The 22,785-nt window shown below is 41.7% G+C and overlaps 1 protein-coding gene across 4 annotated transcripts in view; it reads right to left on the bottom strand.

Annotated features, from left to right (window-relative positions):
• Window positions 1-22,785, bottom strand: part of PDHX (pyruvate dehydrogenase complex component X) — a 65,992-nt gene that overhangs the window by 6,213 nt on the left and 36,994 nt on the right. For all 4 annotated transcript variants that reach the window (XM_075426211.1, XM_075426210.1, XM_075426209.1 and 1 more), the window contains exons 7-10: window positions 21,985-22,132; window positions 15,283-15,341; window positions 10,405-10,563; window positions 4,686-4,750 (exon numbers count right to left, since the gene is read on the bottom strand). In XM_075426211.1, the coding sequence (XP_075282326.1) occupies window positions 4,686-4,750; window positions 10,405-10,563; window positions 15,283-15,341; window positions 21,985-22,132 (431 nt within the window). The remainder of the gene's footprint in view (window positions 1-4,685; window positions 4,751-10,404; window positions 10,564-15,282; window positions 15,342-21,984; window positions 22,133-22,785) is intronic.

Raw genomic sequence — 22,785 nt, 5'->3', positions numbered from 1 at the left:
CTCAGCCTTTCCTCACAGAAGAGGTGTTCCAGCCCTCAGATCACTTTTGTGGCCCTCTTCTGGTCCTGCTCCAACAGCTCCATGTCTCCCCTGTGCAGAGGGCTCCAGAGCTGGATGCAGGACTCCAGGTTGGCTCTCACCAGAGTGAAGTAGAGGGGCAGAATCACCTCCCTCGACCTGCTGGCCACACTGCTTTTGATGCAGCCCAGGATACAGTTGGCCTTCTTAGCTGTGAGCGCACATTGTTGGCTCATGTCCAGCTTTTCATCCAGCAGTACACCCAAGTCCCTCTCAGCTGCTCTCAATCCCTTCATCCCCAGCCTGTATTGATACCAGAGGTTATCCTGACCCAGGTCCAGGAACTTGCACATGGCCTTGTTGAACCTCAGGAGCTTCACACAGGCCCCCTTCTCAAGCTTGTCCAGGTCCCGCTGACTGGCATCTTGTCCCTCAGACATGTCAACTGCACCACTCAGCTTGGTGTCATCTGTTAGATGGTGTTGTGTTAGAAACATCCATCTAGTCTGCCACAGCACAGAAGACAGCAACACTCCCTAACAGGCAGCTGCAGAGCTGCTCAAGTCATTTTTAGTTCTCCCCACCAAAGCAAATTCATGGGGAAATAAAAAAAAAAGAAACAGGCGTCATATTTGTGGCTTTTTCTTTTGTCCTGCTTCATCCTTGCTTAGAGTTGACTTTTCAGTGCAGTTTGACTGTTTGTCATCTTCAAACTTGCTGAGGGTGCAGCACTTGATTCCGGTGTCTATACAATTGACAAAGATATGAAACAGTACTGGTCCCAGTATGGACCCCTGAGGGACACCACTTGTCACTGGTCTCCATCTGCACCATTGCGCTGCTGACCACTACTCTCAGGTTGCAACCATCCAACCAATTCCTCATCCACCGAATGGTGCACCCATCAAATCCGTATGTCTCTGATTTAGAGAGAAGGATGTTCTGGGGGACTGTGTAGAAGGCCTTACAGAAGTCCAGACAGATGACATCCATAGCCTGCTCTTGTCCACTGATGTAGTCAGTCCATCTTAGGAGGCCACTAGGCTGGTCAGGCAAGGCTTGGCCTTGGTGAAGCCATGCTGGCTGTCTCGAATCACCTCCCTGTCCTCGATGTGCCTTAGCATAGCTTCTAGGATCTGTTCCATGATCTTCCCAGTCATAGGGGTGAGGCTGACAGGTTGGTAGGTCCCATGGTCCTCCTTTCTGCCTTTTTTAAAAATGGGTGCTATGTTTCCCTTGTTCCAGTCACCAGGGACTTCACCTGAGTGCCACGACTTTTCAAATATCATGAAGAGTGGTTTGGCAACTACATCAGCCAATTCCCTCAGGACTCTGGGATGAATCTCGTAAGGTCCCATAGACTTCAGTATGTTCAGGTTCCTCAGGTGGCCATGAGCCTGATCTTCTCTTACAGTGGGAGGGACTTTGCTCCCCCAGTCCCTGCCTCGAGGTCCATCTACTCCAGAGGTGTGGGAAGAGAGGCTGCCAGTGAAGACTGAGGTTAAAAAGTTGTTGAGTACCTCAGCCTTCTCCTCATCTGTTGTTACCAGCTTGCCAGTCTTGCCCACCAGGGAGGGTACGCTTTCTTCGATCTTCCTTTTCAGGCTGAGATACCTGTAGAGGCTGCTCTTATTATTCTTTGCATCTCTTGCCAAGTCCAGCTCCATCCGTGCCTTGGCTTCCCTGACCCTGTCCCTGCAAAACCAGGCAGCATCCCTGTACTATTCCCAGGATACCAGTCCCTGCTTCCATTGCCTGTGCATTTCCTTCTTGTCCTTTAGTTTGACCAGTAGGTCTCAACTCAACCATGCCAGCCTTTTGGGGATCAAGAGCTCTTGTACTCTATGGAAAGCCTCCTTAAAGATCTGCCAGCTACATTCTGCTCCCTTGTCCCTAAGGGCAGTTTCCCAGGGGCTCCTCTTGACTCATTCCTTGAACATCCGGAAGTTTGCTTTCCTAAAATTCAGGGTCCTGACTTTACTCTTTGCCTGAGCCATATCCCTCAGGATTGCGAGCTCCACCAGTGTGTGATCACTGCAGTCCAGGTTACCTCCAATCTTGATGTCACCAATTGGCTCCCTTGCATTGGTGACCAACAGATCCAGTATCGCATTCCTTCTTGTAGAGCATGCTCTTCACACTCTCTCCATTTCTTGATGTAGAGGGAAAGATCTCTGCCCCTCCTTCCTCTCCTGTCCCTTCTGAACAGCCTATAGCGATCGACAGCTGCACTCCAGTTGTGGGATTCATCCCACCAAGTTTTGGTAAGGACAACTAGGTTGTAGCTTTCTAGCAGATTGGTGGCTTAGAACTACTCCTGTTTGTTGCCCACACTGTGTGCACTGGTGTAGAGGCACATCAGCTGGGCTGTTGGATATGTCACCGTCTTAGAGGAACCCCCCTTTAGTTCCTCTGAAGTATTTCACTAGTGTTTCCCTGTTTGCCCCTACTACCTCAGGAGCCCATGGCTCATATCCATAAGACTTCAAGTGTGCTCCAGTGTAGCCAGCACATCTCGGAGCACCAAGCTGAGGGCCCTTGCTAGCACCCCGTTTCTCTAACCTTGGCGTGTCATCCCACAGCTTGTCATAGGCAAGCCTGGCATTATCCCTCTCCCCTTTCAAGGCTAGTTTAAAGCTCTGCCAATAAGCCCCACTAGCTTGTGGGCAAAGACACTCTTCCTGCTTTGAGAAAGGTGAATTCCATCTGTCACCAGCAGGCCTGGTGCAATGTAGGCCATCCCGTTATCGAAAAACCAAAAATTGTGGCCGTGACACCAGCCATAGAGCCAAGTATTAGACTGGGTGCATCTGTTTCTTCTAATGTCACTGCCCATAACTGGGAAAGGAAAAAATAACCTGTGCTCCACATTCCCCTACCAACCATCCCAAGGCCCTGAAGTCTCTTCTGATCGCCCTTGGACTACGTGTTGTGGCTCCTTAGCCACCCACACGGAAGAGCAGTAATGGGTAACAGTCCGAGGGCCGTACCAGGCTAGGAAGTTTCCTAGTGATGTCCTTGACCTGGGCCCCAGAGAAGTAGCAGACTTGTCTAAGAGAAGGGTCTGCCTGGCACATTGGACCCTTTGTTCCTCTCAGAAGGTAGTCACCTACAAATAGAATCCACTTTTCTTCCTCGTGGAGGTGGTTGTGATACAAGGGGTAGGCCCTTCTGACTTTGGCAACACCTCCGGTGTAGTTGGACTGTCATTCACATCATCCATTGACTGGCCTTCCACATCCAGCACCTCATACCTGTTGCACAGAGGCACCTGGGAACATGAAGTGGGCAAGGATGAGGTTCGTCTGCTGCCACAACCATGGACTGGCCTCCATTCACTCCTTTAAGCTACTGCCTTCAGCCTGGCAGGGCAAGGATACAGGATCCCCTTCATCTTGCATTTTTCTCCTGGTGATTGTTCCTGTTTCTGTCTCATGGAGGGCAGAGCATAGTTCCACCAGTCTCTCCCAGACTCCCTGATGCTCTTTAACGTTTATACTTCTTCTCATAGCTCTGCTGCCAAGCAGATGATCTACCTCATCACACCTTACACAGCTGTTCTCACTAACGCCATCTGCTACCAGTGACATGCCCACAGTTAATTACGCCTGGGCCATTTGTGTTGATGAAGGCATGCAAGCCTCCACTGCTGCATTTCCATACATTTTGTTCTGCTGAAAGGCTTAGAGATTTTTTTGACCACTTCTCTAGCATGAGAGCCACATACTCCAGATAGCTGCAACCCAGGCACATTAATTACATTACAGCAATGTTTCTGCAGGAGTCTGTAGAATTACTCACAACACAAATTATCTATTATAGAAGATATGATTAACATAAGCATTCAGAATTAGCTTTTAAAAACTTGACAAAAAGTGAGCTGAAGTTTATACAATAAGTGTTGCTTGACGATACTGTGTCAAAATACAGTATATTGAAAGATTTAGAAATGTGGGGAGTATAAATAGTCAGTTGAGAAATTAGTTGTGCAACTGTGTCACTACATTTATGCTAGTGTTTTACACATGCCATTTGTATCTCATCACCGAGTTCACTAGCTGTTTTTGCAGACTACATCTTATGGAAAAAAGTATTTACTATTTACATGCTACTATTTAAAATCAATCTACCCAGTTTTTAATGTTTCAGTTAAAAGTAAAGTATAAGACAATACCACAGACTTGCTGTAACTCTTTTTGGCCCTCTAGAGATATTCCTCTGACAAGTGAATTGAAGACAAACTGGACATCACTGTCTGCTGAAAGACCCCTGCCAAACAACTCCTTTCAAAATATTTATTTTAAAACTATTATCAATGGGGTTTCTTAGCTACAGAATGCAATTTTAAAAAACAGACAAACAAACCAACAAAAAACATTCTTCTGCAACTTGGAAAAGTTAGAGACAAAAATAAAAGTCAGATCAGTCTCGGTATGAGAAACATGAACTTGACATGACGCACAGATGACATAAACCTGTATCAAGACAATTGTTTGCCCCTGATACAGGACACTCAGACTGGGTTTGGCCCTCAGAATCATCACATGGGGTTTCAATCTAAATGGAGCAAGATTTTAAAAGGCAATGCTTTAACACAGTGCAATAGCTGAGGACAAAACAGTTCTGAACCCACACTGCATGTATTAAATGCTGTTAGAGACTTTTACCTAAAAGATCCTCCCTGGTACTCTTCCGGTAACAGTTTTCCATCTCTTGCTTTCTTTGCTAAAGCCTAAGGAAAATGAATGAAGAAACAGAAGAGGAGAGAGAAAAGAAATTCAAGTGTTACAATAGACTAATTCTTTTTACTTCAATAAGACATTATAAGTACCATACAGCCATTAAAAAGGCATCTGCTTTTGGATATAGGGAAGGACCTCAGCAACATTGTTATTGCAGCTGCAATGATTTAGCAGAGACTAGCACACAAAACTTCTTCCCCAACGATACTGGCTGTTCCATAAAAGCTCTTATCTTACTTGCTCCAGTTTTCACAATGGAACCACCATTCTCCCTGGTGATTTTAGATACTAAAAATATCTAGCAAAACACTCATAAGACAAATTCACAGTATTCTTCTTAACATACTTGTTTAAAGAAACTGCCATGTACCACTTCAGAACTTTCTAGCAGAGAATTTATTTCCTCCTGCTAAGCACTGCACTGCCTTAAAGACCACCCTTCCTGTGACCTCCATTTCATTTGTGAGAGTTTCTACTTCTAAATGTAACAGCAGAAACTATCCACAAACATTTTTTTTTTTTTCAAAATAAAGCCCAAGAAGCTCATCCTGTGTTTTAAGATATGATCACAGAGAAAGAGAACCTTCTTCTCACCTAGGATGTTTCCAGCTCAGAGGTCTCCTTAGATGGAACCAGGGGGAATCAGGATGAAAAATTCTTACAGTAGATAGGGTTCAAGAGCCAGTTATTCAGTCACCAAACTGCTCTTAAGAATCTGAGTTGCCAATGAAACAGGTGGTGACTGGAAATACGTCAAAAGACATCCCCATGAGTGGCAACCATTTCAAAATTAGGAGCTCTTCAACAGAATCACAGAATCACAGAATAGTAGGGGTTGGAAGGGACCTCTGTGGGTCATCTAGTCCAACTCTCTCGCCGAAGCAGGGTCATCTACAGCAAGCTGCACAGGACCTTGTCCAGGCGGATCTTGAATATCTCCAGAGAAAGAGACTCCACAACCTCCCTGGGCAGCCTGTTCCAGGGCTCCGTCACCCTCAGAGGGAAGAAGTTCTTCCTCATGTTCAGACGGAACTTCCTGTGCTTCAATTTGTGCCCATTGCCCCTTGTCCTGTCGCTGGGCACCACTGAAAAGAGCTTGGCCCCATCCTCCTGACACCCACCCTTCAGATATTTGTAAGCATTTATAAGGTCCCCTCGCAGCCTTCTCTTCTTCAGGCTGAACAAGCCCAGCTCCCTCAACCTCTCCTCGTAGGGGAGATGTTCCAGTCCCCTCACCATCATCGTAGCCCTCCGCTGGACTGTCTCCAGTAGCCCTTCGTCTTTCTTGGACTGGGGAGCCCAGAACTGGACACAGTACTCCAGATGAGGCCTCACCAGGGCAGAGTAGAGGGGAAGGAGAACCTCCCTCGACTTGCTGGCCACACTCTTCTTGATGCACCCTAGGATCCCATAGGCTTTCTTGGCAGCCAGGGCACACTGCTGGCTCATGGTCAACCTGTCGTCCACCAGGACACCCAGGTCCCTCTCCGCAGAGCTGCTCTCCAGCAGGTCCACCCCAAGCCTGTACTGGTCCATGAGGTTGTTCCTCCCCAGGTGCAGGACCCTGCATTTGCCTTTGTTGAACCTCATCAGGTTCCTCTCTGCCCAGCTTTCCAGCCTGTCCAGGTCATGCTGAATGGCAGCACAGCCTTCCGGTGTATCTACCACACCTCCCAGCTTGGTGTCATCAGCAAACTTGCTGAGGGTACATTCTAACTCTTCATCCAGGTCGTTGATGAAGAAGTTAAACAAGACTGGGCCCAGTACTGGCCCCTGGGGGACACCACTTGTTACCAGCCTCCAATTAGACTCAGCGCCGCTGATGACAGCCCTCTGAGTTCTGCCATTCAGCCAGTTCTCTATACACTTCACCGACCACTCATCCAGCCCACACTTCCTCAGCTTCCCTAGGAGGATATCATGGGAGACTGTGTCGAAAGCCTTGCTGAAGTCCAGGTAGACAACATCCACGGCTCTCCCTTCGTCTACCCAGCCAGTCATGTCATTGTAGAAAGCTATCAGATTGGTCAGGCATGATTTCCCCTTGGTGAATCCATGCTGACTACTCCTGATAACCTTCTTTTCTTCCACTTGCTTGATGATGACCTCCAGGATAAGCTGCTCCATCACCTTGCCCGGGATGGAGGTGAGGCTGACCGGCCTGTAGTTCCCTGGGTCCTCCTTCTTGCCCTTTTTGAAGATTGGAGTGACACTGGCCTTTCTCCAGTCCTCGGGCACCTCTCCTGTCCTCCAGGACCTCTCAAAGATGATGGAGAGTGGCTCAGCAATGACATCCGCCAGCTCCCTCAGCACTCGTGGGTGCATTCCATCGGGGCCCATGGATTTGTGGACATCCAGATCACTTAAGCGATCCTTCACACCGTCCTCCTCGACCAAGGGAAAGTCGTCCTCTCTGTAGGCTTCTTCTCTTACCAGTTTCCAGGAGGATCTGCTCCATGATCTTGCCAGGCACAGAGGTGAGAATGACTGGCCTGTAGTTCCCTGGGGCTTCCTTTTCTTTCCCTTTAAAAGTGGGGGTCATGTTTCCCCTTTTCCAGACACTGGGAACCTCACCGGACTGCCATAACTTCTCACATATGGTGGATAGTGGCTTAGCAACTCCATCCACCAGTTCCCTCAGCACCTGCAGATGCACCTCATCACATCACATGGACTTGTGCACCTTCAGGTTCCTTAGATGGTCTTGAACCTGATCTTCTCTTACAGCGGGCGATATTTCATTCTCCCAGTGCCTGCCTGTGCCTCCTGCGACTTGGGTGGTGTGGCCAAAGCACTTGCCAACGAAAACTGAGGGAAAAAGTCATTGAGTATCTCAGCCTTCTCCATATCCCAGGTAATCTCGTCTCCTGTTTCCTTCCAGAGAGGGCCCACATTTTCCCTAGTCTTCTTTTTATCACTGACATTCCTCTAGAAGCTTTTCTTGTTGCCCTTGATGTCCCTGACCAGACTTAATTCTATCAGGGCTTTAGCTTTCCTAACCTGATCCCTGGCTGCTCGGACAATTTCTCCGTACTCCTCCCAGGCTACCTGCGACCATATTTATTACGCAGGTTGAAAAGGAGATGAAAATGTCACACTGTGACAACTGCAGAATTCTGACATTTTAAGACAAAAATAACTGTGTCCAAAATTCAGGGAAACAGACTCAGATCTTCTTCTGGGAAGACTGATAAAAGCAACACAGTCTCTTGGTATTTTTCTTCTTCTGGCAAAAATAAGAAAACTAATGATGGTTTCCAATCATTTAGGTATGTTAGGGAAATTTCAGTGGAAGTGAAGACCGACCCAGAAAATCTACTTTATCACAACATGAAAAAAGTGATGTATCGCATTTGTGAAACTTTCTCGGACAGGATTACTCCATGAATCCCCTCTGTTTTCTAGGATTTTTCCACTCCCTTTTTAGGATTTCTACAACTGTTTTTAGGATTTTTTCCATGTTCTTTCTATGAATTTACCTCCCCCCCCCCCCCCCCCCCTTTTTTTTTTTTAATTTCTAGATTGCTTTCCTTGAATTGCCTGTTGTACTTTCTAGGAATTTTCTACATGTGTTCTATGAATATTCTGTCAAGCACTCAATTCAACCTACCAACAGGTATTTTTTATGAAACTTCACCCCAGCCTTTAAGGACAGGAGTCAATAAGTGGAAAGTGTGACTGAGTTGACTTCTTTTCGTTTGCATGTGGGTGGAAGTAGGAGTCACTACAAGATGACTTCCACACAGACAATGTTTTAGTAATTATAATTGTGACACAGGTTAATCCCCTTTCATGTTCTAATATAACTCTGTTGGTCAAGATTAACTACTGTCTTCCCTGTATTTGTTTCTAAACATCTTTCAGGCAAGGGTTCTGAAAGGTCATGGTAGTTTAACAACTACAATGACTTCAGCTTAGAAATAAATACCAAGAAGTTTAAGAGAATCTCATTCTAATCAATCACCCACTAAATTCAAGCTTACACCAAATTTACAAAACTTGACACCCTTATTATGAATTTAAAAGTTAAAATGATACACTGAATTTTATTTTAGTCTTTTATTCATCTCTGAATAATTAGTGAACCAGAAGGCAATAGCCATGGGAACAGCATTCACACAACAGTGTCAATATGAGCATAATGCATATGTGCAATTGCATTATTTGAATGCTGCAAATATGATGCTAGGATGCACATGACCTGGAAAGAAGTTAAAATTAACATGAAGCAGAAGGGGACATATAAGCAATCTACACAAATAAGGCATCTGCCAAACTACAGGGAGACTGGTAGAGAAGCATCTGCAGTTTCAGTTTGTGCCTCCCACGTGTACATGTCAGATAAATATTTATTTCAATAATTCAGTGAAGAAGTTGAAAAGCAAAACTATGTTGGTGTGAACACCTGCAATCTATGTGACCAAATGACTTTCATCCTGAATAGTGTGACCTATGTTACACACATTCCATTTCAAATGAAAGGGGAATGCTTACTACAGCCCTATTAAACATAGCGCAAGTGTACATTCCATCATGGGAACTGCAGGACACTAATTTATGGTGAGAGGTTTGTAACACTGCATCACAGGTACTGCAGATGATTATGAAAGCACAGCCTATACTTGACTTCTCATAATGCTTTTCTTGTCATTCTATCACTAATCACAGAATAACGTAACAATCTCAGCTGACCTTCCTCCTTGGCTGGCTATTACATTAGCGAAAGAATTTCCTTTCACAATACATTCAACATGAAGTAAGCAATATGGAATGGAAAAATCTTAAATCCAATTATGAATGTTTTGTGGAATGGCAATTACGCCCTTTTCTGCTACAATTTCGTTGGTTGTTCCTCTCCACCAACACAGACTATTATGATTTCTGTAGTTTTCAATAAAAGACAATAATTCACAAAGTGCAGCTGGTGTCTAGTTTTGGGACAGTTTTGTGCCCTATTCCTCAGATACTGCAGGCCTTTGATTAACACTCGTTAAATGACAAAAAAAAGGGGCTCGTGTTGGGGCATTTCATCATTCATTGTATTTCTGCCTGCCACAAAATACTTCTGTGGCTGGCAACAACTGCCACAGATTCAAGTCACTAACTGGCACCTGGTCTATGCAAAATACTGTTTATTAGTCTCAGTTTAATGCTACCTTTCGGATGACACTCTCAACTGAACTGCATATTGAAAACATGCAGACAGAACTAAGTGCCATAATGTAACTGCACAGAGAGTAACACCAGCAGCTACAAGCAAATTTCTGGGAAAGGTGGAAAAACTCTCAAACAAAATCTCAAACCCAAAGACTGTAAATACTACAGAAATTAACATTATCTAGCTTTCTCATGAGGATTAAAGATATATAAATATATTAAATTGCAGAAGCCTGTACAGGTCTATTTTTCAAGCAGTCTAGCCAACATTCAACCAAATAACATGATGGCTAAGTTACTCTTAATTAAAAACAGAGCTGCAAAATTAATAATAATTTTGAAGTCTATGGAATGCTGAAACTGCTTTAGATCTATTCTGAAACTGCCTTTGTTATTACTGATGTCTATCTGGGTCACGCTATGTTTTCTGCTACAAAAAACTATATAGCTACTACATTCCTCAGCCTACCATACATTTCAGACCTACCTTTGCAGAGGCAGCAATTTCCTGTATTCCCTTGGCAGCAACATCTTTTATGATTGGTGTAATGAGGCCTCGGTCTGTTGCCACAGCAATAGAAATGTCAATGGACTGCAGCTGCCTGCAGCCTTCTCCGTCCCAGGTTACATTCACATCTGGCATTTGCTAGAAGAGAGAGAGCGCGTGTAAAAAAAGACAATTGTTAAAAGTACAATGGTGCAATCAATTATCAAGAAAAAGGAAAATCCTTTAAGACACACAGCACATACAGGCATTCAACCAAATTAATTAGTGCATCACAGATTGCTGTCTGTATACGAATGCAAAAGAACAGGTCACATCTGTCATCAGAACTGCCACGAGCAAGACAGACAAAAATCACTGCAAGGGTCTAGTAGATATGTACATGATTAACTTGCATTTATTTTATTTTATTTAAACTTACTTTGACAAACAGCATTAATGTATGCTCCAGGAACTGAAAATGGCAGGGAAGCCAGAAGATTTTTAGGTGCTGCTGGAAAAAAATTAACAAATGCCTACAAATTCCTCGAGGAGTCACTTATACCACCTTACGGATGCCCAGCATTCAAAGCTACAAAGCAATGTAATTTCTCCCCCAAAGTAAATCACAGGATATTGACTTAAAAAGAATGGAAACGGACATCCTGTTATAATCAGTGGAAAATAACACATGGGGTCTCAAACATGACTCTCAAAGGAAGCTACAAATAGAATATGCTGCAGGTGCACTGTTATTCAGTTGAGGTTCTCCTAAAAGGCGTCTTTTTTGTGTGTGCATGTGTGGACTTCATTAAAATTGAGCTAATGTTTACTGATAATAAGTTTACCATATAAAGCTGAAACACCCTGGGGGGGGGGGGGGTGGAGGCAAACCCCAACATATAGGTGAAGTCTCAGGTAACTCGTCATAGATACTGTGAAGGTACTAAGTCCAATAAATCCAAGAGTAGTATTTTGTGACCTTAATGAAATTTGGTATTAGGAAGTTGACTTCATAGTGGAGAAGGTATTCCTAAAAAAGCATGGGAAGGATACATTATCTCTATCTAAACTAACTCCACTATCTATCTGTATCTAAACTAAATCCACTATCTATCTAAACTAACTCCACTCCTACAAGAAGCAGTGTTGACAGTACCCTCAATTTCTATTCTTCAACACCAAAATGTGTATTAAAAAAAAAAAAAAAGGATAGTAGTACTCCTCATTGCAAGTTAAATAAACTTCACGAAAGCCCCACAACATTCACAGTTGTAAGATGCCTTTAAGTGGGTTTTGGGCAAGTATGACACTCTATATAACGTATCCAAAAGAGATGGCAGGGACAAGGGATTTCTCTTATCAACTTCAATATGATTAGAATAGCCTTAACTTTGATGTAGACCAGACAGTATTATTTCTCCCATCACTTCAGCAATGAAAGTCTGTATTTTTAAAAAGGACAGCTACTATAGTGGCTGCTGTTTCTAAGCCCAACCCACTTGTGCATATCAGCCTGGAATCTTTCATTCCTTCCTCCAGCCTTACTCCTCCCTCCTTGTTCCAGAAAACCAGAACTGTTCTAAAGGGCTATCATCTGGTGAGCCCAGTGGCACATTTACAAACTTCTGGCTGTCAAATGGTGAGACCAAACTGAAAAGTAGGATTTGTAATTGGACTTGTGATATCAAGAACTGTGAAGGAGAAATTTTGCATGTTAACTGATACAAGCAGTATCTTAAGGTGTTTGCCAACCAATCATAAACTGTCAAACCAGTTGCCGTCATTTCATTCAAGCTAGAAAAGCATGTATTGCACTGTTCAGAAATAAGATATTAATAAAATATTATTTGAACAGTGCCCAGAAAAGAGTCCATAAAACCCCCTGGAATTTAAACTTGCAAATGTATTCACACTACGGAATTTTCAGAGTGGGGAGTAGCAGGTGGAGGTGGGTTTTCATTTTTAAACTAGTAGTCCCCATATCTTCCTGAAACACTGACAGAAAGTAGTCGAGACATGAGCTTGATCATGATCTAATCACAGACTAGATATTTTTATTTGCATATCAGAAAGAAAAGTCATATTGACAGAATTCATTGGTTCGGTAATTTTATGATGGCAGATAAGGAAATCTTGTTTTAAATAATGTCAATGAACAACGTGCATGATCCACATCCATGCTTCTTCAAAGCACAGAAAAGCAGTCTAATAGTTAAATGGACAGGAAGCTACCCATCTTTTAAGCTTCAGGAAGCAATGTAAAAACTCACAAATAACAACAGAAAACTTATTATATAAGCAGAATTAACAAAAAGTACATTGAATGCTTGTATTCAACTCATTCTTTCACATATAGATGAACTGTAAAGTAGGATTATATCCCACTGTCTTTCTTGACTAGCCACTTTTGTGTAGAAGAAAACCACAAAACCTAGTCTTTCATTCCTCTTTCTGTTTTCTTCCTGTTCCTTTCACCTGCTCTCTGGGGCAGAGACTGGTTAGCCCACGCTTACAGCTAGCAGTTCACAGTCATTTTTGGATGTCACAATTTCCTCGCATATAGTTTTATTAGGACACAAAACAAAGCTTCTTGCTATGTTTTGGCTGGGATAACGTTAAGTTTCCTCCCAGTAGCTGCTCTGTTTGGATTTACTATGAGAAGTAGGTTCATAAAACCAATGTTTTTAGTTGTTGCTATGAAATCAAGGACTTCTTCCAGTTTCTCATGTTCAGCTAAGGAGCAGGTGTGCAGGAGCTGAGGGGGAGCACAACCAGGCAGCTAGCCAAGCTGGCCGATGGAAATATTCCATACCATAGACATCATGCTCAGTTTACGAATGGCAGTTGGCCGGGGGCAGGAAGGCTCTCTGCTCTTCTTGTTCCTGTGAGTTCGAATCCCATCTTGTCCAGGGAGTGTTTGAACTTTTTCAGGAACTTAGCAAAACTTGTGATTTGTGGGCTCTGTGATTGCTACTCAAGGACTGACTGAACTGTTTGACAGGTGGTGAGAAAAACTGTATTGTATATAGTTTGTTTTGCATAGTCATTATTATCATTATTATTATAATTATTAGTATTAATATTTCCTTTGTTGTCCTATTAAACTGTCTTTATCTCAACCCATGAGTTTCCCTTTTGTCCATGTCTCATCCCCACTCCGCTAAGGGGGAAGGAGAGGGGTAAGCGAGCAGCTGTCGGGTCCTAGTTACTGGCTGCTGGGTACTACGACAGCTCACGTCTAACAAATGCATAGCAAGAATATTTAGATCCTCCTTCTACTTCTAGCACAGAAAAATTTGGGAAGTTTTTTCCAGTCTATCCAATGCCCAGAATTTCTCTCAGGCACTTGCTTATGAAACTGTCTAGAATCCTATGTATTTTCTGTCAAGATCTCCAGCTCTTGCAATTATACATTAATATTTAGATCATGTTTGGCTAGAAATTTCTCAATTCTTTTCCAGTGCAGTGTTCTCTCTTAAGTCCACATATCCATGAGAAGAGTTCAATGTAACTTCCTCCTCCAGCTTTTGAATAGCCAAAACAAGCCTTGCAAAAGAGAAAAATGGCTCTCACTCCCTTTCTGATGTTTTTATATTGTTGTGATTTAACGCAACTAGTCTGGGTCTTTGTTCTGCTCCATCTTGTCTGTTTGTAGCTTTTAAACCCACTGCTCAGACTATGCAATGATATCAGAAAAGTTTAGCTTTTCTAGGCATTTACCATACAGCTAGAAGGTGTGATCACTGTGCAATCAAGAAGGTATAAGTAACAAATCCATGGCAACAACAAACTGCTTCAAGATCTGCATTCACGTCACACAATAAGTACGTTGCCTTGATGATGAGGACAAACTCCATCAGATAGCCTGAGGGTCAAGCATGTGTCCATCTTAATCATCTTTCTACATGACAGAGATCTTTTCCAGCTGCTAGGATTCACTAAAAGACACTATTTCCTCCTGAACCTTAAAAATACTTTTTCAGGCTGGTCTCTGACCCACCTATGACATTCTAAAATTAAGTGCAAACTGAATTTAAACCAAAACTACCCTACATCTAAGTGAAACCATTACAGTTCTTTCTTTTCACAAGTTTGGAAATAACATTAATTTCACATTTTTGAAGCGATTATCTTTGAGACATTCTGGACTAAGAGGAGATAGTGGGAGTTCTCCTAAAGAAGGATCTCTGAAACCTTTCAGTTTCATAAAATTAAGTGGCACTGGGAGTGGTTTCCAAGCAGACCAATCGACACAAATTTGAAGGCAGTTCAACCCAGAGAACATGCAAATAGCTTACAGAGACTGTGAAGCCTCTGTAGTTTGACACAGAATACGTGGACCCTAATGAAATTTAAGATCTTAACTTCAAGATGTATTGCAATAGTTTCACTTTTGCATTGACAGAGGGAACAATAGCGATTCTTAGCAATGCGCAAAGACTGGTTGCCTGAAGAATTTTTAATTCAAAGCAGAGCTCGCTGAGTATGCCATTAGAATACATCTGTGCAATACACAAGATTGGTATAAGACTTCAATACATATTTGTTTATAACTGTAAGAGAAAATAAGATGCAACAGCAAAGAATAGAAGACTTATCTTGCCAATCATGCCAGTCTGCTGACAAAGCATATATCATTATCTGCAAATAACTGCAGTCAGTGGATCTTCACTAATAAGTTCTCATTTTTACAGTCCACAGCATAGACAGTGTAGTGAATTTTACCTGGAGAGTTTAAAAAAACTGACAATAAGTGATAAAGAATTACAAGCTCTGCTATGATTACATTCCTATCTCCATATAGGCTCACAAAACATTCCTCGTCTCCTTGGAAATTTATGATAAAACACATTGTTTTAAAGTCAATTATTCACTTACCTTCAGAGTAACTGCAGTTGCCTTGATAATGAAATCGTTTACAGATACTTTAATGTCATCTACAAAAAGGAAAAAAAGACAATTATTGCTCATAAAATTTATCAGCATTTGTATGATGACAAGATTCTAGTGATTCAGCAGATTTGCTTCTTTGAAACATTGCCAGAAAGTAATTAACCTTCAATCATAAAAGCAAGAAAACTTTTCTCTCACTTGGGACAAAAGAAGCATCATCAAGGAAAAGCCTCCTGAGCAGACGTTCTCGCTAGCTGTTCCTAGAAGGTCAAAAAAGCCACAAACTTGAATATTACTACTCATTCTTATAAGTAGCAGCCCATATGTGCTTTATTGCTTTATATACTTACTATCTATGTAGAAATCTACTGTAGGATCTAAATATACAGAGACAATACTGGAGATTACCATTCTTTATGTAGTGTGATGCATTAACCAGAATAATTGCAGAGATCAACATTTATTCAGCTATAAATCAGAAGTATGTTACAATCCAGTGACCTCTGGGGCCTTATAGTGTAAGAATTAGCAAGGTGAAGGTATCTGTCAATCCTTATGGGTTAACAAACTCTAAAGCAAGCTGCCAAATAACATGAGTGACAAAGTTGTTAACTTGAAAGCAAAGCTATACACGAAAAAAGGCGTTAGCGAGAAGCAGACAAAACAACCTGGAAAGGACTGGACTTTTTGATGTAAGCTTAAGAAATACTGCATTACACTTAGTGCATTTGCTTCCTTTCCCCAAAGGCTTGGGAGAAAGGAGGGATGGAAACAATGGATACATTTGCTCTGCATTGTTTTTTTCCAAGTTTTCGGAGTCGGAAAGTACTAGCTAAAATCGGGACTGGCAGCAGAGGCAAAGACTATGGACACAATGCAGAATATGCCACAGCTGCCACAATATTATCCTGAAGATGCATGATATTTACACAGTATCAAATGCATTGCTCTCACAATAGAAAAGGTACATTACTCTGATACCATCATCACTGCTATCAGCTGAACAGATCAAGAAGCAGAACTAATTCCTAAGACCATTTTTTACTTCATTTCAAGACTTCATTCCTTATGACCTGCTGCTGTTTAAAGAAAATATCAACATCATAAATTGTCTTTGACATGAACTTGAGAATAAGATATCACTTTAAAAAGTCAGGTAGAAAAACGACCTAGGTACTCTTACATTAAAAAGTAGTCATTCAAAACTCCAATGAAAGGAGAAGCAGCTCCTTTATCATCTAGAAAATCCAAATGTACCAGTCTAATTCAATTTAGGACCTCACAAATGGAAGAGGTGTGGGTGACACACCAGCACATAACAGTAGCCCTCCAATGTAAGCATTCTAGTTCCTAGGTGTACAGCTCTATGACACCAAGCTGAGAGAAAAATCACTCACAGAGTAAAGCCTCAGGAACAGCAAATGACTATGAAGTACCCTAACACTCTGGAAGAGCTTACAGCTTGTGCTATAATGCCACATCAAAAGATCTCTATAATGGGATACTCCCAGGAAAAACAAAACAGTCTAAATTGCTAGAAATACCTGGTTGCAAGCAGATGTTTTGTTATAGTAACAAAAACATGCGTCAAAGAGAAGGAGAAAAGAGTATCAACTTCTTTGTCAGGCAGCATGTATCACCACATGAACACTTACCTGTGTCCACAACCTAGCTGGTGCCTCTGTATACAGAGCCTTTCAAGGGTAACTTCATTCAGTTAACCTTGAAAACCCTTTTCTACACATCTACGTGATAACCCATTCATGTAAAGAAATTTAACTTGGACCTTGAAGATACTTTTTGATGTTGCACTGTGATAACAACAAAGCTGTTTGTTAACCTTGCCCCAGAGGCAAAGCTTTCAGTACATCAAAAATCCTACTGTTGGGGACTAGCACCTAGATAATTCAAGTTGGGGAACCCTATTAAAGATTTAAGCTGAAAGAGATGCCACATATAAAAGCTATAACATCATTCTGGGGAGAGGGATGTGTGGCAACAACAAAGAAAACCCTACCTACAGCTATATTTAGAATAACATACAGTGAATTTTGGATTGCTAACGTGCCTGGCTTTCCCTGAAGACCAGAAAAGTACTCATTTGAGTTATGTCAGTCTTGTCATACAAAACATTTAAAGATTAAACCAAGAAAGCCTCTGAAGACCCAAGCACTCTGTCCAGGACAACTTCAATACCTTTTCTTTTTTTTAAAAAAAAAAACCAACAAAAAACCAACATAACACACCCACAAAACCCACAAACGCAAAAGATGTCTTTCAGCTCTTGTTCTACTGCTATTCTCTATCATGCTAGAAAAACTCCAAATAAGAAAAAAACCCATACAAACTCGTAAGAAGAAACAAAGATAGGTAAACAGCACCAAGAACATTTTGGTTATATCACTGAAAGATTTTGTCATAATTTGCTTGAAGAACAACTAACTGCAGATCACCACCCAAAGCTCCTGTAATAAAAATATTACTGTAGACAGCTGTATTCGCCCATGAATGTCTTTAGTAGCAAACTTTGGTCTTCAAGAAAAAAATACTGTTTCTCCTCATTATAAAACAACGGGCCTTCAGCTTGGAAAAAGAGATTTCAGAAAATGGAATGAATGATGAATGAAAATTAAATTTATAAAGCAGCAGAGATTAAGCTGCGTGTCTGCAAGAGCATTCAAACTTATTAGGTATTGAAAAGTCAAGTTTTGTAAACAAATAAATGACTCTCTAACCAGCATAATCACCTAAACTTATCAAAAGAAAAAGTAAAGAATATGTTCCCAGTTTGATATGAAAATGGATCCCCCCTCTAAAAGAATGAAAATTAATTTTAAAAGCTATGCTGATAAAGTAGATATCCACTGATCTCAACGACTTTCCAGCAGATAAAACGCAACAGATGTCATGACATTTTAGGCAGAGATAAGATACTGTCACCATACTGCCAACCTCAGACACTGGAAATAAGTATTATTTTTTGTGAAGAATATTCCACATTTTATAGAAACTTAACATCTGAAGAATCACTTACAGATACTGCGGTCAATCGCACTACGTGATCTTGACTAATTTATCAACTACTGCCTTAAAGCCAGACTTATTTCCAGAGAAGGCTGCTCTTCCTGGACAGCTGCAGCCAAACCTCAGTTCTCAATATATTAGGATTAGTTAGAGCTCCACAGACACGCAGGAAACCTAACACAGGCATTGCCCCCACCCAGGTCTGTCTCTATTCCCCTCAGCTACTCCTTCCTACTTTGCAACGTCACCTCAATAGTGCCTGTATAATTGCTTTACAGGTCTGATGACAAAGTGTATCAGTGGATTGGGACAGTTCAAAACAACTCAAGTTTTGGCATCAGCATGAATGAAGATACTACAAAGGCAGAAACATGCAGCACAGGGATGCGACGAAGAAGGCCAAAGCCCACCTGGAATTGAAGGTGGCAAGGGATGTAAAAAACAACAAGAAGGGCTTCTTCAACTACATCAGCAGCAAAAGGAAGGCTAGGGACAATGTGGGGCCGCTGCTGAATGAGGTGGGTGTCCTGGTGATGGAGGATACAGAGAAGGCAGAGCCACTGAATGCCTTCTTTGCTTCAGTCTTCAGTGCCAAGGCAGGCCCTCAGGAATCCCAGACCCTGCAGGTAAGAGAGGAAGCCTACAGAGAGGACGACTTTCCCTTGGTCGAGGAGGACTGTGTGAGGGATCGCTTAAGCGATCTGGATGTCCACAAATCCATGGGCCCCAGCGGAATGCACCCACGAGTGCTGAGGGAGCTGGCGGATGTCATTGCTGAGCCACTCTCCATCATCTTTGAGAGGTCCTGGAGGACAGGAGAGGTGCCCGAGGACTGGAGAAAGGCCAATGTCACTCCAATCTTCAAAAAGGGCAAGAAGGAGGACCCAGGGAAATACAGGCCGGTCAGCCTCACCTCCGTCCCAGGAAAGGTGATGGAGCAGCTTATCCTGGAGGTCATCAACAAGCAAGTGGAAGAAAAGAAGGTTATCAGGAGTAGTCAGCATGGATTCACCAAGGGGAAATCATGCCTGACCAATCTCATAGCTTTCTATGATGGTATGACTGGCTGGGTAGATGAGGGGAGAACCGTGGATGTTGTCTACCTACAAGGTTCTCCTTCCCCTCTACTCTGCCCTAGTGAGGCCTCATCTGGAGTACTGTGTCCAGTTCTGGGCTCCCCAGTTCAAGAAAGATGAAGAGCTGCTGGTGAGAGTCCAGCGGAGGGCTACAAGGATGGTGAGGGGATTGGAGCATCTTTCCTATGAGGAGAGGCTGAGGGAGCTGGGCTTGTTTAGCCTGAAGAAGAGAAGGCTGCGAGGGGACCTTATAAATGCTTACAAATATCTGAAGGGTGGGTGTCAGGAGGATGGGGCCAAACTCTTTTCAGTAGTGCCCAGTGACAGGACAAGGGGCAATGGGCACAAACTGAGGCACAGGAAGTTCCGTCTGAACATGAGGAAGAACTTCTTCCCTCTGAGGGTGATGGAGCACTGGAACAGGCTGCCCAGGGAGGTGCTGGAGTCTCTTTCTCTGGAGATATTCAAGACCCGCCTGGACAAGGTCCTCTGTGGCCTGCTGTAGGTGACCCTGCTTCGGCGAGAGGGTTGGACTAGATGACCCACAGAGGTCCCTTCCAACCCCCAACATTCTGTGATTCTGTTTTCAAGTGTTTAATCCAGCTTTTCTGTGAATAAAAGTATCTCCAAAAAATCTATAACCTCTGCAAGTAGCTTAGGAGGTAAGTGAAGATGGAAGATGTGACTGAAAAAAGACAGCAAATTCACTTTGTGCCCAGCTTTCCAGATTGGTGACAGAGATAGGACCTTGTTGAAAAAAATACAGTCTTATAGCGCAACTGCTCAACAATTCTCTCTGATCTTACTTCATTACAGTCCTTTAAATTCTTGTTCAAGATGCATATTTAATGGAAAATAGCCTTATAAGTGTATGGAAAAAAGAAACATAATACATTTTTTCTTCAGGCTTAAGTATCTCCGAGTCAAAAACCCCACAATTTTTAGAAAATCCTCTACCTTAAGGTGAGTTACTGAAGAGCAAGATGCCCCAGACTAACACAAATTTAACCTATTCAGCTGTAAATCTGCCTCAATTAAGTTAACTTATAGACATCAAAGCTTTATGAAAACATTTATTTCTGTATTCCTGACACTGGTATTTATAAACAGATTGCACTGTGTAGGTGTCCTCTTTACAGAATATTAAACCACCTACCAAACAAAAATAAAAGAGAAGGAAAAATGCTAGCAGCTACAGGCAATTGCCAAGAATTGACTTAATATAAAAGAATGCTTTCCTAAAGAGTTTCCAGATGTTTTAGTTTTAATACCTTCATGAACTATGAAACTGGAGCCACTTCCCGTCGACAACATTAAAATCAGTATACTGATCAAGTATTTCTAAATATAATCAAATTTATTTAAATTAAGAAGATTATGATTTTAAAGTGATAAAATGTTTCATTCAGGTTTTTTACCCAACTAAGTAGAAGTCCTTAAACAAAAAGACACTTAAGAAAACAACACTTCTGTGATATTTTGCATTACAATGAAGCACCTGCCTGAAGAGTGTTCTACTAAAAAATCCTCTTGAATTTTAAGTGCATGTCATATATACTTCGTTGAACTGAGGTTTGGGAAAGAAGATCCTAGTCTGCATAGTTAATTTTGGAACTATTAGAACATCCTGTTGCACAGTACATTAGCTGATTTTAGCAAAAACAAAACCAAGTTTTAGCAAAACCAAAGTAATTTTTGATTATGACCTTAAACTTCAAGAACTTTTTCTAAACAAGTCCTTTTAGTAAATATAAGTTGAGATAAAAAGAGAAAATTCAATTTCTTAATCTTACACACAAACATTTCTGTATAGGACACAGTAGACACATTATGTGAACTGGGATGTACACACATGAGATTTACAGCTTTTAAACCAATTCTCAACGTATATCTTAAAGTTATGCAGTTTTCTGTGAGTCAGATTTCTATCCTAATCGCTTAAGATAGCTTTAAGCACATATATAAATTTCAGTGAAAAAGAGGTAACCCTGCCTCCTTTACATTAATACCATTTACCTTTAAGACGAATTTATTATGCACTGGCTGATATGCGCTAAAAATTCGTTTTCTTTCCTCACCACGGACAAAACCATTTTCACCCTGAATTTGAGAGGCTCCATTAGCTTTCCTTTTCCATTAAATTCAACACAGCAGCCAGCAAAACTAAATCTTAACATTGTATCTAGGAGGACAGACCATAAGTGTATTTTAATTCGAAGCTTCCCCTGTTATCTTTCCCATGAATAATTTGACATTTTAACCATCAAGAAGCTAACTATTGCTGCATCTGGATGGAAGGAAATAAAAACCTACTGGACAACGCGTAGTCCTGTGTTAAACTGCAGTTGTCTCCAGAGTGTTGTGTTAGTTGGTAAAGTAGCACCTCTATCTTTCTGTATCTTGGCAAGTTGTCCAATTCAAGACAGAGAGCTAGAGCTTGAGTCAAACATACAGAATACTGAAAAAGATTATCTGAAAGCACAGTGTTCTGCTTATACAAAAATCTACACCTCTGGCCAAGATTATGTAAACAAGACAAACTATGCATTAGTACCACATGTTATAGTAAATCAGTTAAATCACTAACCTTTGGCCAATTCCTTTCTTAGTTTCAATATACCATCAATGTCACAGTCAGCAGCAGCATATGCATGAGGTATAGTAGTTTTAGACTCTGTTAATCTCTTTGCAATAACCCTTCGGATGTTGCTAGCCGGGATTTCTGTGAACGTGCCCTGAAAGAAATCATATGCTGCATGTTAAGTATCAAGAGAGCAAACATACTTCCTTTTGCTGAAACAGGACTTCAGCATTGATGCATTACCACCAGTAACTCCTGCTCACTTCAAACGTCCCCTAGACATCAAAAAGCGATACATTCCAGCTACTGAAAGTAATATGATGACGACCACTGAGTGTTCTAGTCTATTACACTTAACTTCTGCCAGACCTGGCATACTGCTCAGAATATGCTTTGTTCCATTTAAATGACAATAGAATAACTCCATAGTAAACTACTGCTTTTTCAGCCCCCTGAGTCTCTCCTTAAGACAGGCTTTACTGCGTATCTTTTTCCGTTATTCTTCTCTCTCCTTCCAGATATATTCAGTAATGTTTCAACATAGTTGTTTTCCTAACTTCTTCACAGAAGCAAATAAACTTTCAAGGAATCTCTTGAGATGTAAGTGCCTGTAGAAAGCAAGAATATAAGTGATTCTGTAACGTATTATTTTGTATACCTAATCTAGAGCATGTATACCACATAGTGAGTAGTACTCAACACACAACAAATTGCAATATACATGTTCTGGTGCAATCATAGAAACATTTTTTTTTCTGTAGTGGAAAAGTAGCTAAGATAGAGTTTTCTGTACTTTGATTCTTTGTA

Source organism: Opisthocomus hoazin, chromosome 7, assembly GCF_030867145.1.
Source record: "Opisthocomus hoazin isolate bOpiHoa1 chromosome 7, bOpiHoa1.hap1, whole genome shotgun sequence".
NCBI classification, from domain to species: domain Eukaryota; kingdom Metazoa; phylum Chordata; class Aves; order Opisthocomiformes; family Opisthocomidae; genus Opisthocomus; species Opisthocomus hoazin.
The sequence above is the reverse complement of the archived record's forward strand: the minus strand, read 5'-3'. Positions and strand labels throughout refer to the sequence as shown.